This window comes from Schistocerca nitens, chromosome 3 (assembly GCF_023898315.1).
Source record: "Schistocerca nitens isolate TAMUIC-IGC-003100 chromosome 3, iqSchNite1.1, whole genome shotgun sequence".
Lineage (NCBI taxonomy): Eukaryota > Metazoa > Arthropoda > Insecta > Orthoptera > Acrididae > Schistocerca > Schistocerca nitens.
This window is the reverse complement of record NC_064616.1, coordinates 634,637,990-634,653,073: the sequence shown is the minus strand read 5'-3', so window position 1 is coordinate 634,653,073 and position 15,084 is coordinate 634,637,990. Positions and strand designations below refer to the sequence as shown.

The following is a 15,084-nucleotide window of genomic DNA, read 5'->3' as shown; positions in this document are numbered from 1 at the left end:
GGGTACAGTCCGGCAGAATGTTTGCATGGGTGCTGCCCTTAGTCACATGCCATGGACCAATGTGCACCACCATGTTTTCCTCCCGGGGCTGCCAGTTGGATCCAGTCCTTAGGCTGGCAGCAGGGATGGGTGCCAGGGCCATGGTGGGCCAAAGTTCAATAGTTGTTTGTGGTAGTTGTTGGTGGAGAGCAGCTGACACATCATACAAAGCAGCTGCTTTCACATCCTATTAGGGCACCACCGCTGAAAGCCTTCTGGTCAGCTGAGCAGCAAGGTTGATCATGACATTGTTGCAGGGGTGGGCTCCCACTTGCACAGGCCGGGCACCCCACTGCCTCCCTCCTGCACCCTTTGATGCTGCCCTTTTGCTTGCAGCCTTGAACCCAGAGAGGCTCACACTTCCACCTGCCAAAATGGAGTCCACAGATTTCGCTCTGCCTCCTTCCCCTACTGCTTCCTCCGCGACTCCCCGCTGCCAATGGAGGTGGCCTCCTGCCCACTGTCACAGGCAGACTTGCTGTTGCCACACGCATCCTCCATGTCCTTCCACCTTTCCAGCAGAGCCACTGAACTTCAGTGATAGGTCTGCTGTTGCTTTCTCCTGTGCCCTCTCTGGTTCCGCACCGGATGTCACGGCCCAAGCACAGCTACTTTAGGCCCTATGTGACCTATTCAGGGAGAAGGGATTTAGTATCCTTGCTAACGGACACTGCAATGAATGCAGATGATCTGGCATAAGTAGAACAGTGGAGTCCTTCAGAAGCCTGCCATGGAGGGCACATGCGTCATGTAGTACAGGCAGACCTACTGATGAACTGTTTACTTGCTGGTGGCAGTAAGGGGATTGGGCCAATGCTCACGCACAGCTCCACTACCACAGACCTCGTCTTGTGCTTCACGCTGAGTTTTGTTGTTGTGTGGTTATGCGCTAGTCACCCATGCAAGCTGCATGCTGAGTATACTGCCGTGCAAGCCTCTACATGGGTTTGGATGCATTGCTTCCTGTAAGTTGACTTGCATGTCAAGTTCTGTTCTTCCCACAGGGTTCTCTTCACTGGATGTTATCAAGCCACTATCAGCTTGCGATGTGCCCGCATCAATAATGTAGAGTAGAGGCTTTGTCATGCCTGTGCAGATATTAAAAGTTAAATACAAGGCATCAATGCAATACACACGGGACCTGACCCTGCCTTTAAATAGCAGGACATCTTACGTTTCCCATAAATACAGAAAGGAGATAGACATTTGAAGGATTTCCCATAACAAATGCCCAAACTGCTGCAGACATGCACTGCAAGCCAACCCTGAGACAAATGATGCACTATGTTCTTCACAGGTGGGCCACACTCATTTCAAAAGTCAAAAAAACAAGAGTTACAAATCTGTTATTTTATCTACCACTATCTAGCAGTTATCAATGATGTCCCCATAATAGTCACTGAGGCAGATACACAGTATGCCATCCCGGCCACAGATTTTACAATTACTTCATCATGGGGACTGGCACAGGTGAAAGCGCTACCGAGACAACACGCTTGTTAGCTAAGTTTAAACACGGATGTGGAAACCACAGAGTGCAACTGTTAAGCTAGGTCCTATCAACAACATCCTGCCCACCACACTCCCAACTTTGGCCACAGTATCGCTATGGGAGAGATGAGTTATACCACTTTGTTATGACCCTTAACGCCCATCTCTTAATTCATTCAATGTCTGCTGTCATGCCTACTTGAAATGGGTTCCAAATGCTGGAGCAGTGTTTTAGAGTTGGTTTCACTAACATCTTGTACGATATTTTCTTTACAAATGCACTACTCTTTATCAGAATTCATCCAAAATATCTATCTTTCTTTCACCTTGTCTACTAATAAGTTTACATGTTCACCCAGTTGCTTCTTGGTATTAACACCAAATGCTTAACTCTTGTACTGGATTCCATAAGTTTGTCACAAATACTGCAATTGGATACCATTTGGTTCTCTCTCTTTATTATGGCTATGCTCTTACATCTACCCATATTTAAAAACAGCTATCATCAATAACATCAGATGGAAATCCCACTCAAGGGCTTATAAAGAAAGCTGGAACATGTGATGGATACTGACTACTAGCAAGCATACTAAGAGCCATTAGCCATTAAATACCAAAACCATTTTGTTATTCTCTGCAAAATTAACATGAGCTAGTTCCTTTAACAGGTATCACACTCCACAACATTACTAGTGTTTGATGTTTCACAAAGTCGAATACACTCTGGACTGAATGCTTATCCCGTTCTTCTTCAGACATACAGTTTTCCTACATTATGGTGATGCCAGATTAATCTCTGAATTTGGAACGTGACTACAAAATTTTGAATTTATAAATAAATGATTAAGTTTTAATAAAGTGCCTACTGCAAAATGAAAATCTCATGTGCATAAACAGGTTACCACAATGAACACCGAATGAAAATATGTTTTCTCAAATAATCTTAATTACATAGCTCTTTGCCTAGTCATCATCAGTCCCATTTATGAAGTTCCTTGGTCCAATGAAGTCTTATTTTTCATTGCAGATGTAATCTTCTGGCATTTCCTTGGACAACAAGTTTTTAAATAAGCTTTGAACAATCTCCTCCCCATAATTACAGCTGCCAGTTTAACAACCAAGTCTTTCATTTGACGGAAAATGTCTGTCGATATGTGTAGGTTACTTTTTTGGGGCCAGTTTTACAAGTTTCTCATTGTTCTTGAGGAAATTTTTCTTTTTCATCCACACTTCCACAGTTGTTGTGTTCAGTATATACCCTCCAATGAAATCTTGATTCTGCAAACAGTCGACTGCTAAGACTAGTTTTTTTTTTTTGTTTGTTTTTTTCCTGGCTGTATCTGCTTTCATCAAGCATCAATGAAACTCTAGCCACTTATCTGGGTGAAATGTCTTTTATCTCACCTGTAAGCATAAAATTATGGACAACCGTAGATCTGCTCAATCCCCACAAAAGTAAAAAAGTTAACAACTACCAAAGCAATGAAAGTAAGAAATAAAATAATACAATCAAGGAAAATACCTGAACACTTCTAAAGTGAAAAAATGTAGGTTTTCCTACTTTGGTTGATGCCAATCTCTGTGCAGCTTTGATGTAAATTGCTGTTCTCCATTGCATACTACAATTATTGAAAAACAACTGCAAAGAACTTTCAAAGAGAGAAATATGTTGTAAACGTAAGTTAGCACAGATTCTCTGGCTGTACATTATCATATTGAGAAAGTAAGTGTACTGTGACCAGAATGAGCAGTGTTTTTTTTTTTTTTTAATTTCTTTTCTTTTTTTTTTTAACAGTTGGCAATACAGAGCGGTAAAAGGGGTGGGGGGTGGGGGGAGAGATCCCCTGAACAGAATAAGCATCACACGAAAACAGTATCATGCAAACTCATGTTGTAGTGTCCACATGCATGAAAGATGTCGGTAAGAAATCCTGCCAAGTGCAAGCTCTGATTTGCTTCCTACTTGCAGAAGGAATAACACCTATCAAAATATTTTCACAAATCAAGAAGGTTTACAGCAAAGATGTTATGAATAGAACGAGTGTGTTTAAGTGGTAAAGGGAGTTCAGTGAAGGCAGAACAAAGGTTCATGATGAACAGAGGAGTGGAAGACCTTCCATTTTGACTGATGAGTTGACGCAAAACATTGAGGAAACTGTTTGTGAAGGCTGCCAATTGACAGCTAATGAAATTTCTGTGCTGTTTCTACAACTCTCCAAAACTGTCTTATAACAGAGAGCCACAGAAATGCTGAAATATCAGAAACTGTACATGAGATGGGTTCCAAAACAGCTGACAGAGCAGCACAAGTAAAATCTGGTCAATAGCGCTCGTGAGTTTCTTGATCGATTTCGACTGGAAGGTGTGGATTTTCTGAGCTCTAATATGACTGGAAACGAAATGTGGGTGGTTCATTACACACCTGAAACAAAAATACAGTCATCACAGTGGCGTCGGACAAATATCCCATCTGCCAAAAAATTCAAAATCACAATTTCAGGCACAAAAATCATGGTCTCAGTGTTTTGCAACCTAAAAGGCATCATTTTGGTCGAATTTCTGCCTCAAGGAGTGGCCACAACAATACTGTGAGAGCCTTTAAAAAAAAGGGTGCTTAAAAAGAAATGGGGGGTGGGGGTGGGGGGTTGGAGGGAATACTGATGAAAGAAGTGTTCTTGTTGCATGACAACACCCGTCCTCACACAGCCTCAGCCAACAAGACACTCTTGGACTCATTTGGTAGGGATGTTTTGAACCACCTCCCATATTCCCCTCACTTAGTGCCTTCAGACCGTTATCTTTTCATCTCCCTAAAGACACACATGATTGGAATTAAATTTTGAAATTACGAGCAGGTGCAGAAAGAGCTTCTGAAATGGGGGAAGGAGTTAGCAAGAGAGTTCTTTGAGGAGGGTATAAAGAAGCTCTGTGCCATGGTTCAACACATGCATGAATGAGATGGTAATTGTGTGGAAAAACAGTCAACAAGTTTATCAACTATATCCTGTATTTTTTAAAATATACTTTTACTAAAAAAATATAAAAAATCTAGTACACTTACTATCTGAAAATGCATTGAAAAATGATAAAATGCTTGAAAAATTGCCTAAGAGTGTAATGATTTGTACAGATCTGTAGTATTTCATCTTTCTGTCAGCTTTTTCACTTTCCATACCACAGGAACCCATCGATATTGGATGGAAGATTTGTATCTGTTAACTGACTTATGACCATAACTTCCTAGGAATTTCTGATTTATCTTTTGTCAGTACCTGATCATGGAAATTATTGCAGAGTTTGCCATAACCTGACCACACAAGTCCACATGGTGTCATCCTTTAGGTATTAACAGGTTGAATCATGTGACAAGCCCACTTTAATGCAAGCTTTTTATTTCATCAAATGACCTTCCATTAGGTAAGTGGAATTTCTGTTCCGAATTGATAGAGCTAAAAAAAATAATGGATCTATCTGTTTCAATCTCACATTTGAATTTAACTGCTTGAAAATGGCATCTTTCACACAAAGAAAACCCTTGTACTGATGGTACTGTAAATTTTACATCAAACCACCCAACTCCACATAAAAGGCATTTTTTCAATTTTTCTATCAACTGAGTGTTCAAAATTCCTTTGTCAAAAAATGAACATGATGATGAAACAGCAATAATAAGACTTTTTACGTAACATATATAAGAACAGTTTACTTTACTTTGAAAAAGTGAGTACAAGGATTGCATCTGTCTTTCGAAAGTATAAAATGAGAGTATCTTTTGAAACCACAAATAGCTTGGGGTCTATTTTGAATTTGGTTACCCAGACTGTGGGGCCTGTTACGTTGGCCAAACAGGAGGGAGGCTGGAAATTAGGTCACATTGCGTCAGAAAGAAAGGAAGCCACAGAGAGACTGAGTATGGCTGCTCATTTACTTACAACAAAACATAGCTTTACTTGCACCAATACATTGCCTCCTACCTTCCAAGCTTCACACAAGTTCTCCTGAAAAACTTGTGGGACTAAAACTCCTGGAAGAAAGGACAGTGCGGAGACATGGCTTAGTCATAGCCTGGAGGATGTTGCTAGAATGAGATTTTCACACTGCAGCGGAGTGTGTGGTGATATAAAACTTCCAGGCAGATTAAAACTGTGTGCCGGACCAAAATTCGAACTTGAGACCTTTGTCTTTCACAGGCACGTGCTCTACCAACTGAGCTACCCAAGCACAACTCACGGCCGCACCCCACAGCTTTACTTTCGGCAGTACATTGTCTTCTACCTAAAAACCTTCATAAAGGGTCCTGAGTTCAAGTCTCGGTCCGACACACAGTTTCAATCTGCCATGAAGTTTCATATCGCTGCACAGTCTGCTACAGAGTGAAACTCTCATTCTGGAAACATCCCCAGGCTGTGGCAAAGCCATGTCTCCACAATATCCTTTCTTCCAGGAGTGCTAGTCCCACAAGTTTTGCAGGGCAACTTCTGTGAAGTTTGGAAGGTAGGAGATGAGGTACTGGTGGAAGTAAACCTGTGGTCAAGGGTCATGAGTCATGCTCAGTTGGTAGAGCACTTGCCTGCAAAAGACAGAGGTCCCGAGATTGAGTCTCAGTCCAGCACACAGTTTTAATCTGCCAGAAAGTTTCAATCAGCATACACTCCGCCGCAGAGTGAACATCTCATTCTGGGAACAAAAAATAGGTTGTTGACTTTGATGTGAGGCTGTTGCATAAGGGTGAGAAGGGCGTGTTCCCTGACATCCTAGAAGAGCTAGAAATCTTTTGCCATCAGAAAAATGTTAGTTGCAACCTGAATAATGATTAGCTCATTATGAAAAATGCCCATTTTTGGGAATTATTTGAGAAGTGCTTGCTTGGAAGCAGTGAAAAATATGACCCAGGGGATACGAAATAGGTCCTGACTTCTTGCCAATATCTAGCAGCCACTGATGTATTACAGTATGAGTATGATGGCTATAATATTGAACTTGGTAACTTTTTTCAAGTTATTTTGGTTTAGATACATGTACACTGTTGATAAAAGAAATTTCAGTGTCTTGTTTTATTGTATTTATAATTAAAAATCTGTACGAAGTGGCACAGAGATCAATAATCTTTACATCCGTAATGGATTGGCAAATCACACCAACAATCTACCCTGGTGATATTTTATGCCATCTATGAATTATTCAGTAAATAATATGAGCCTCATACCTTGTCACAATGATTAAAATAAATAAAAGAAAAATTATACAAATCAGTTCCCATAGTCACAGCATGCATAATGTGCCTCCTAGCTGTTAATAAATTTTATGGATCTGATTTTACCTATGCTTTTAAAGATTAAAAGAATAACTGCTCACAAGGAATGAGTCTGGCATTTTTTATATCTTCTGACGTTGACTGTTAAATGTGGTAGTAAGCCAGTACAGCAACGTCAGTAATCTTACTTGTATTTTATTTTATTTTGTTCCTATGTATCACATAATTCATATAACGGGTGCCACAAAACAAACCAATGTGTTCTCTGCACAGCCTACCTTCATTACACAGTAGTCTTTAATGACGTGACAAGCATGAACAACCAGGTGTAGACGTACTAGAGCATGTATAACAACTATGAAATACTGGTACGTAACTTAATATACAAGTGATATAGGCTATGTCGTGACCTGTGATTTCTGTATACTATGCTCTGACTATGTACTACTTATATTCTTAGCATTGATAATGGATAGATACTAGCCAATGTCTGAATCTGCTATAATAAAGCTACAATGGAAACAATGACTGACTGCTGCTCTTTACCATTTTGAAAGCTCTTTATTTCACAAAATAGGACATAGTGTGGCAATGAAGAATACCATGACTTTCATATTCAACACATGTTGTGAATATGCTGTTGTAACACTTCATGTTCTGAACCTGACCACTCCATGTTTAAAACAAGTAACACTGTGAAATCGAAAGTCAGCGTGTCAGCAAATAAACACTTCTGAAGATGGCTTTTTATTTTATTGACAATTTGACAAGATATCAAATTTTAAGTGGACTGAAACAATGGTATCAATTAAAAACTTGCTTACTTTTTATCATTTAGAAGCCCCGCCGCTGCCACCAGTACATTGGCATTTTGTTACTTACAGCAACCAGTAAATTCTCATTACAGACCAGTTTGTGATAGAAGTATCCAATAACAAGTGGTCAGAATGAATTATTTCTTTGTAGTCAACAGTCCACTGACTACAGTCACTTTTGGACTGAAAACTTTTATAACTTTGGTTTTTCTATTCACTGACTACAGTCACTTTTGGACTGAAAACTTTTATAATTTTGGTTTTTCTATTCAGGATGAGCCCTGCATTGTGGTTGACATAAATCTGTTTTAGGGGCTCTATGTTTCATTCTAATATTTGCATCTTTATTTTTCTCCATGTTAAGCAGCACAAATAATTTTGGGACTCATCCAATCAGAAAACAATGCTGTTTCTGCCAGTCATGATTAACCCTTTTGCATTATGAGTAACAGCCAAACAAGAATTCAACTGATCACAAAATCAATCTGTCACAGAATCAGTATCATCCAGCATATGGGCAATGCTGTCAGTAATTATTTGAAAACCTACAACTTCAAATCAACTATAAATGCTCAATTAAAAATTGATATCTATTCCATTCTGTTTCTAAAACATCTAACACAGCATACATCTGGGTGTGCAAAATTGTCCCAAGGACCAAAAGTATCTGCACAATTTGTTTATACATTTCCTGCTGTTACAAAAAGTATGGTAAGGAAATGAGTTTTAACCACAGTAATCGCACAGATGTGTTTATAGTGAACAGATAGTTTATGCTGTAAGAAAAGAGGATAGTCATTGATATGCCACAGAGCTCATTTCTGAATTTGCACAAAAGATAACTTTTTGTTTAGCAGCTATTCTTAGCAACAACAGGAAGGAAATACAGGGTTTTCATGTACCATCAATAACAAGATCATCAGAGAGAGAGAGAGAGAGAGAGAGAGAGAGAGAGAGAGAGAGTACAAGCTCAGATTGGTGACAGACAGGACAGGAAGTTGATGATGACATTATCAAAGACACCATCACAGATTTTACATGATGTTATTTATGGAAACCACAGAAAACCATATCTGGATGGCCTGATGGGGAGCTGAACCACAACTCTTACAAAAGTGAGTGCACTGTCTTGACCACTTCACTCGGTCTCAATAATGCAAACCTATACAGGGTGAAAAGTATTTAAACAGACCAACTCTGGGAGGTTGTAGGTGACATCAAAACAAATATTTTTCCCTAATGTCAATTTTTTTGTATGAGGAGTATTTAAACCGGTAGTGGAAGATTTCTCTGGCGGCAAATTAATCAAACCAACAAACACATTTCCATTTTTTTTATGACCAAGAGACAACACATTAACACAACCCAATTTCAATTACAGTAGATTTTCAAAAATGCCTCCATTGACACGTAAACAAAGATTACACCGTCGGATCATGTTCTGTCTGACACGGGCAAAAACCCCAGGAGTATCCTGAATTGTTCCTGCTGCTGCTACTATCCGGGCAACCAGATCCTCTTCTGATGCAACAGGAGTTGCGTAAACAAGGTTGCGCATCTACCCCCACACAAAAAATTCCAGAGGAGACGTATCTGGGGATCGAGCAGGCCGTGGTACAGGACCACCTCTGAACCGCCAGTCCAGGAATCGACGACTGAAATGTGCCGGCGTCCTGTCATGTTGGAACCACATGCATTGTCTTGTAGGGAGCGGGACGTCTTCCAGCAATTATGGCAAGAAAATTGTAATAGTTCCTGCCATTTAATGGCCTAGGTAGCAGATACGGCACAATTAAACAGTCCCCAACACCGACCCACACATTAACGAAGAACCACACTTGATGAGCACTAGTAACTGTGGCATGTGGGTTATCCTCACTCCAAACATGCAAATTGTGCATGTTGAAGACTCCATCACACCCAAACATTGCTTCATCAGTAAACAACACAGAGGATGGAAATGTAGGATGCATTTCACTGTTCCAGGTACCACTGCGAAAACTGTGCTCTGGGTAGATAATCAACTGGTTACAGGTTGTGGACACGCTGTAAGTGAAATGGATGTAACAATTGCTCTCGAAGGACTGTTCTTACATTCGTCTGATTCTTCCCAGTGTTACGTGCAATTGCACAAGTGGTGATTGAAGGATCCCGCTCCACATGCTGCAAGACAGCTTCCTCAAATTGGAGCGTGCTTATTGTGCGCGGCGTCCCTGTCCAGGTAATCTGCTAAATGACCCAGTCTCACGCAGACATTGGTACACAGTAGCATAGGTTGTATGATGCAGGATACGGCGATTAGGATATTGTTGGAGATAAACCCGCTGTGCAGCTCGTCCGTTGTGATGTGCTACATTGTATGCACCAATCATATCAGTGTACTCACTCCAGGTGTATCGCTCCATTAGTAAACAGAGACAATGCACTACTACACTGGTGGACAGCAGTTCCCTGCAACTGAAGAGCATAATACGTCCTCTAACAACTGAAGATTGTAATACACCCTCTAGCAACTGAAGAGCGTAATACGACCTCCACCGGTTTAAATAATCGTCATAGGAAAAAAAGTGACATTAGGAAAAAATATTTGTTTTGATGTCCCCTAAAACCTCCCAGCATTTGTCGGTTTAAATACTTTTCACCCTGTACAATCAATATACAACGAAGAAGATACCTGCAATCCTAATGCACAAGCAGTTATAAGGCATGTTCAGAAAGTAAGTGTGCTAGATTTTATATTTTTTTTTAGAAAAAGTGTATTTGAAAAAAAAAAAAAAAAAGATAGAACAGATTTGAATGCAGGTATACAATCAAAAGAGATGAAACCATAAATCTGGAAGATGAAATACCTTTGACATTAACATACCATTCTTTTATAACCACCTCTGTAATACCTTCTCCAATGTCAGAGAGTTTGAATGAAACTTTTTCTGCTAATATTGACATTACTTGAAAATTTCTTCGTGACTGGTCTATAAAAGTGACTGGCCTCAATCTCTTGTTAAAAGTATGCTGTGGAATGCTACTGGAATATTTTGCTGTTGTTGGCAGGCATGTTAAAACCTAAGAAAGACAAAAGAATTACACCAAATTACTTGAAATAAAAAGAAAATTAAAATAAAAGATACAGGAAAATAACTGAGGGTGAGTACAGCAGTAACAACCACAGTATAAAAGAAAAGAAAAAAAATTAACAGCTAGAAAAATGCTTACAAGTTAGTGAAAGTGAAAAATTGTTGGGACATCAAAACAGAATATTTGTTGCAAAGCAGCAGCCTACACACACACACACACACACACACACACACACACACACACACACAGGAAAGAGAGAGAGAGAGAGAGAGAGAGAGAGAGAAGCAACACAATGATGATAAAAGTATGAAAACAAAGAACGAAGAGCTTGTCATCCGCGCCTACTGTGAGTGATATACAGGAGAAATCCCAGTGCATATCTTATGACATCCTCAAACAATAAATGCAGTTTTGTGTGCATAGCAGTGGAAAATTCTGATTAAAACTTTTGAGTTGAACTGTCACTACAATCCGAGCCTTCACCTTTCATTCCAGTGATTTCAATAAATAAGTCAACTGAGCACCCCACATTACCTGATTCAAAGCTTCAATCTACCAGTAACGTGTTCCTGTTTTGTCAAATTTTGAGAAAGACTCTCCAACATACTTTGCCCGATTACTAGCAGAACTAAGGGATAGAGCAAAGGGTGACTTCAAGACAGCGTATGGGTTCTCCTCACTATTATCTCACCTAGGAGAGATATTGGAAGAGACAGGATGGAGAACTTTTCTAGAATTTGGAAAAATAGAGTAGCTTGAAGCTTTTTGTTGAGTTGAAGGCACACGAGCTGAGCAAGAAAGGCAATACCTGGTTTTGCAAATGGTTTTAATCTCTAAGGACTTTCCATCAAAAATCTAGGTCCTAACTTAGAAAAATAACCATTCCGTCAGAGTTATGATTTACAGAAATAGCCTCAGCACACTCCACTCATTTCTAGGATTCTCACTGCACTGGTTCGGCATCATCAGCATTCATTAGTGCCATTAGAAACGGATCAACAGTCACTGTTGGAGATGGTAATGATATATCGAAAATAATAATATTTTGAAGAAATAATATTGATATTTATAACTTGATATTATGCTGTCAATACATATACAATATTGCACATTTCCACTATATGCATATTGCGCTATCATAATTTTATTTTCTATATTGTTTTATTAATTGGGTCAAAGCAACTGCTGTTTTTCATAGAGCTTATCAAATAAACTTAATAAAATGAAAATTCATTACATTTTTTAGTACCACAATGATGTATGACATGTATTAAAAACATTACAGACATTGTTAGATTTTCTTGAAAGTGAAACTTTGAAAATGGCACAGGATGTGAGGACATATTGGAACTCCGCAGTCCACATGATGGAATGATTTTTGGTTTTGTCAAACATGGCAGCATTCTTGTTTCTTGGCCTGAATCCCTGCCAATGCTGACTATTATGGAGCTAGAACTGCTAAAGTAGTTCAGAGCTTAACTTATTTAGTGTGTCAGACAGGAGAATTATTGGGAGAAATGAGTGTCAGCAATAATGGCAACTCCACTGCTAAATTGTTTCCTCCAGTCAATAAACGTATGCTTTCCAAAAGTGTGCTTGATACCAGCTATTCTCAAGAAATTTGACATGCGATCTCAGGAGGTTTTTTTTTTTTTTAACCCAAGGATCAAAAACAAGTCTTTCTGGGTACAAATTTATCAGCAAGAGCTCTAAACTAGATTTTAAAAAAACATATTGCAGTCCTGGCAGAAAGGTATCATCATTGGAGTCAGAGACTAAAATAGAAACAATAATAGATTCTTCATATACAGGACTATTACAAATGATTGAAGCGATTTCATAAATTCACTGTAGCTCCATTCATTGACATATGGTCACGACACACTACAGATACGTAGAAAAGCTCATAAAGTTTTGTTCGGCTGAAGCCGCACTTCAGGTTTCTGCCACCAGAGCGCTCAAGAGCGCAGTGAGACAAAATGGCGACAGGAGCCGAGAAAGCGTATGTCGTGCTTGAAATGCACTCACATCAGGCAGTCATAACAGTGCAACGACACTTCAGGATGAAGTTCAACAAAGATCCACCAACTGCTAACTCCATTCGGTGATGGTATGTGCAGTTTAAAGCTTCTGGATGCCTCTGTAAGGGGAAATCAACGGGTCGGCCTGCAGTGGGCGAAGAAACGGTTGAACGCGTGCGGGCAAGTTTCACGCGTAGCCCGCGGAAGTCGACGAATAAAGCAAGCAGGGAGCTGAACGTACCTCAGCTGACGGTTTGGAAAATCTTACGGAAAAGGCTAAAGCAGAAGCCTTACTGTTTACAATTGCTACAAGCCCTGACACCCGATGACAAAATCAAACGCTTTGAATTTTCGGCGCGGTTGCAACAGCTCATGGAAGAGGATGCGTTCAGTGCGAAACTTGTTTTCAGTGATGAAGCAACATTTTTTCTTAATGGTGAAGTGAACAGACACAATGTGCGAATCTGGGCGGTAGAGAATCCTCACGCATTCGTGCAGCAAATTCGCAATTCACCAAAAGTTAACATGTTTTATGCAATCTCACGGTTTAAAGTTTACGGCTCCTTTTTCTTCTGCGAAAAAAACGTTACAGGACACGTGTATCTGGACATGCTGGAAAATTGGCTCATGCCACAACTGGAGACCGACAGCGCAGACTTCATCTTTCAACAGGATGGTGCTCCACCGCACTTCCATCATGATGTTCGGCATTTCTTAAACAGGAGATTGGAAAACCGATTGGTCGGTCGTGGTGGAGATCATGATCAGCAATTCATGTCATGGCCTCCACGCTCTCCCGACTTAACCCCGTGCGATTTCTTTCTGTGGGGTTATGTGAAAGATTCAGTGTTTAAACCTCCTCTACCAAGAAACGTGCCAGAACTGCGAGCTCGCATCAACGATGCTTTTGAACTCATTGATGGAGACATGCTGCACCGAGTGTGGGAGGAACTTGATTAACGGCTTGATGTCTGCCGAATCACTAAAGAGGCACATATCGAACATTTGTGAATGCCTAAAAAAACTTTTTGAGTTTTTGTATGTGTGTGCAAAGCATTGTGAAAATATCTCAAGTAATAAAGTTATTGTAGAGCTGTGAAATCGCTTCAATCATTTGTAATAACCCTGTACACAGAGGCAACAAAAGTCATGGGATACCTCCTAATATTGTGTTGGATTTCTTTTTGCTCAGCATGGCGCAGCAACTGAACATGGCATGGAATCAACAAGTTGATGGAAGTCTCCTACAGAAATATTGAGCCATGCTGCCTCCATAGGTGTCCATAATAGTGGAAGTGATGCTGGTGCAGGATTTTGTGCACAAATTGAACTCTTGATTATGTTCCATAAATGTTCAATTGGATTGACATCAGGCGGTCTAGGTTGCCAAATCATTTGCTCGAACTGTCCAGAATGTTCATCAGATCAATCATGCACAGTTGTGGCCTGGTGATATAGCACATTGTTATTCATAAGAATTCCATCACTGTTGGGGAACATGAAGTCCACAGATGGCTGAAAATGGTTCTCAGCTAGCTGAACATAACCATTTCCAGCCAATAATTGGTTCAGTCATGTCAGAGGACCTAGTCCATTACATGTAAATACAGCCCACATAATTATGGAGCCACCATCAATATGCACAGTGCCTTGTTGACAACTTGGGTCCATGGCTTTGTGGGGTCTGCGTCACACCCAAACTCTACCAGCACCTCTTACCAACTGAAATCGGGACTTGCCTGACCAGGCCACAGTTTTCCAATCATCTAGGGTCTGACTGATATGGTCATGAGCCCAAAAGAGGTGCTACAAGTGATGTCATGCTGTTAGCAAAGGCACTTGCATCAGTCGTCTCCTGCCATAGCCCATTAACGCCAAATTTTGCTGCACTGTCCTAACAGATATGTTTGTCATACATCCCACATGGATTTCTGCTGTTATTTCATGCAGTATTGCTTGTCTATTAGCACTGACAACACTATGCAAACACCACTGTTCACAGTTGTTAAGTTAAGGCTGTCAACCACTGTGTTGTCAGTGGTGAGAGGTAATGCCTGAAATTTGGTATTCTCGGTATACTCCTGACACTGTGGAGATCTTGGAATATTGAAATTCCTAACAATTTTCAAAATGGAATGGACAATATGTGTAGCTCCAACTACCATTCCGGATTCAAAGCCTATTAATTCCTGCTGTGCAACCATAATCACATTGAAAACTTTTTCACATGAATCACCTGAGTACAAATGACAGCTCTGCCAATGCACTGCCATTTTATACCTTGTGTATACGATATTACTGCTATCTGTGTATCTGCATATCGCTATCCAGTAACTTTTGTCACCTCAATGTATATGATTACTTCACAAGTTGCTAACACTGAACGCTC

General features: G+C 40.1%; 1 protein-coding gene across 1 annotated transcript in view; it reads right to left on the bottom strand.

Annotated features, from left to right (window-relative positions):
• Positions 1-15,084, bottom strand: part of LOC126248587 (lipoamide acyltransferase component of branched-chain alpha-keto acid dehydrogenase complex, mitochondrial) — a 103,628-nt gene that overhangs the window by 55,527 nt on the left and 33,017 nt on the right. Inside the window, exon 2 of the mRNA XM_049949699.1 lies at positions 10,466-10,662. Coding sequence (XP_049805656.1) covers positions 10,466-10,662 — 197 coding nt within the window. The remainder of the gene's footprint in view (positions 1-10,465; positions 10,663-15,084) is intronic.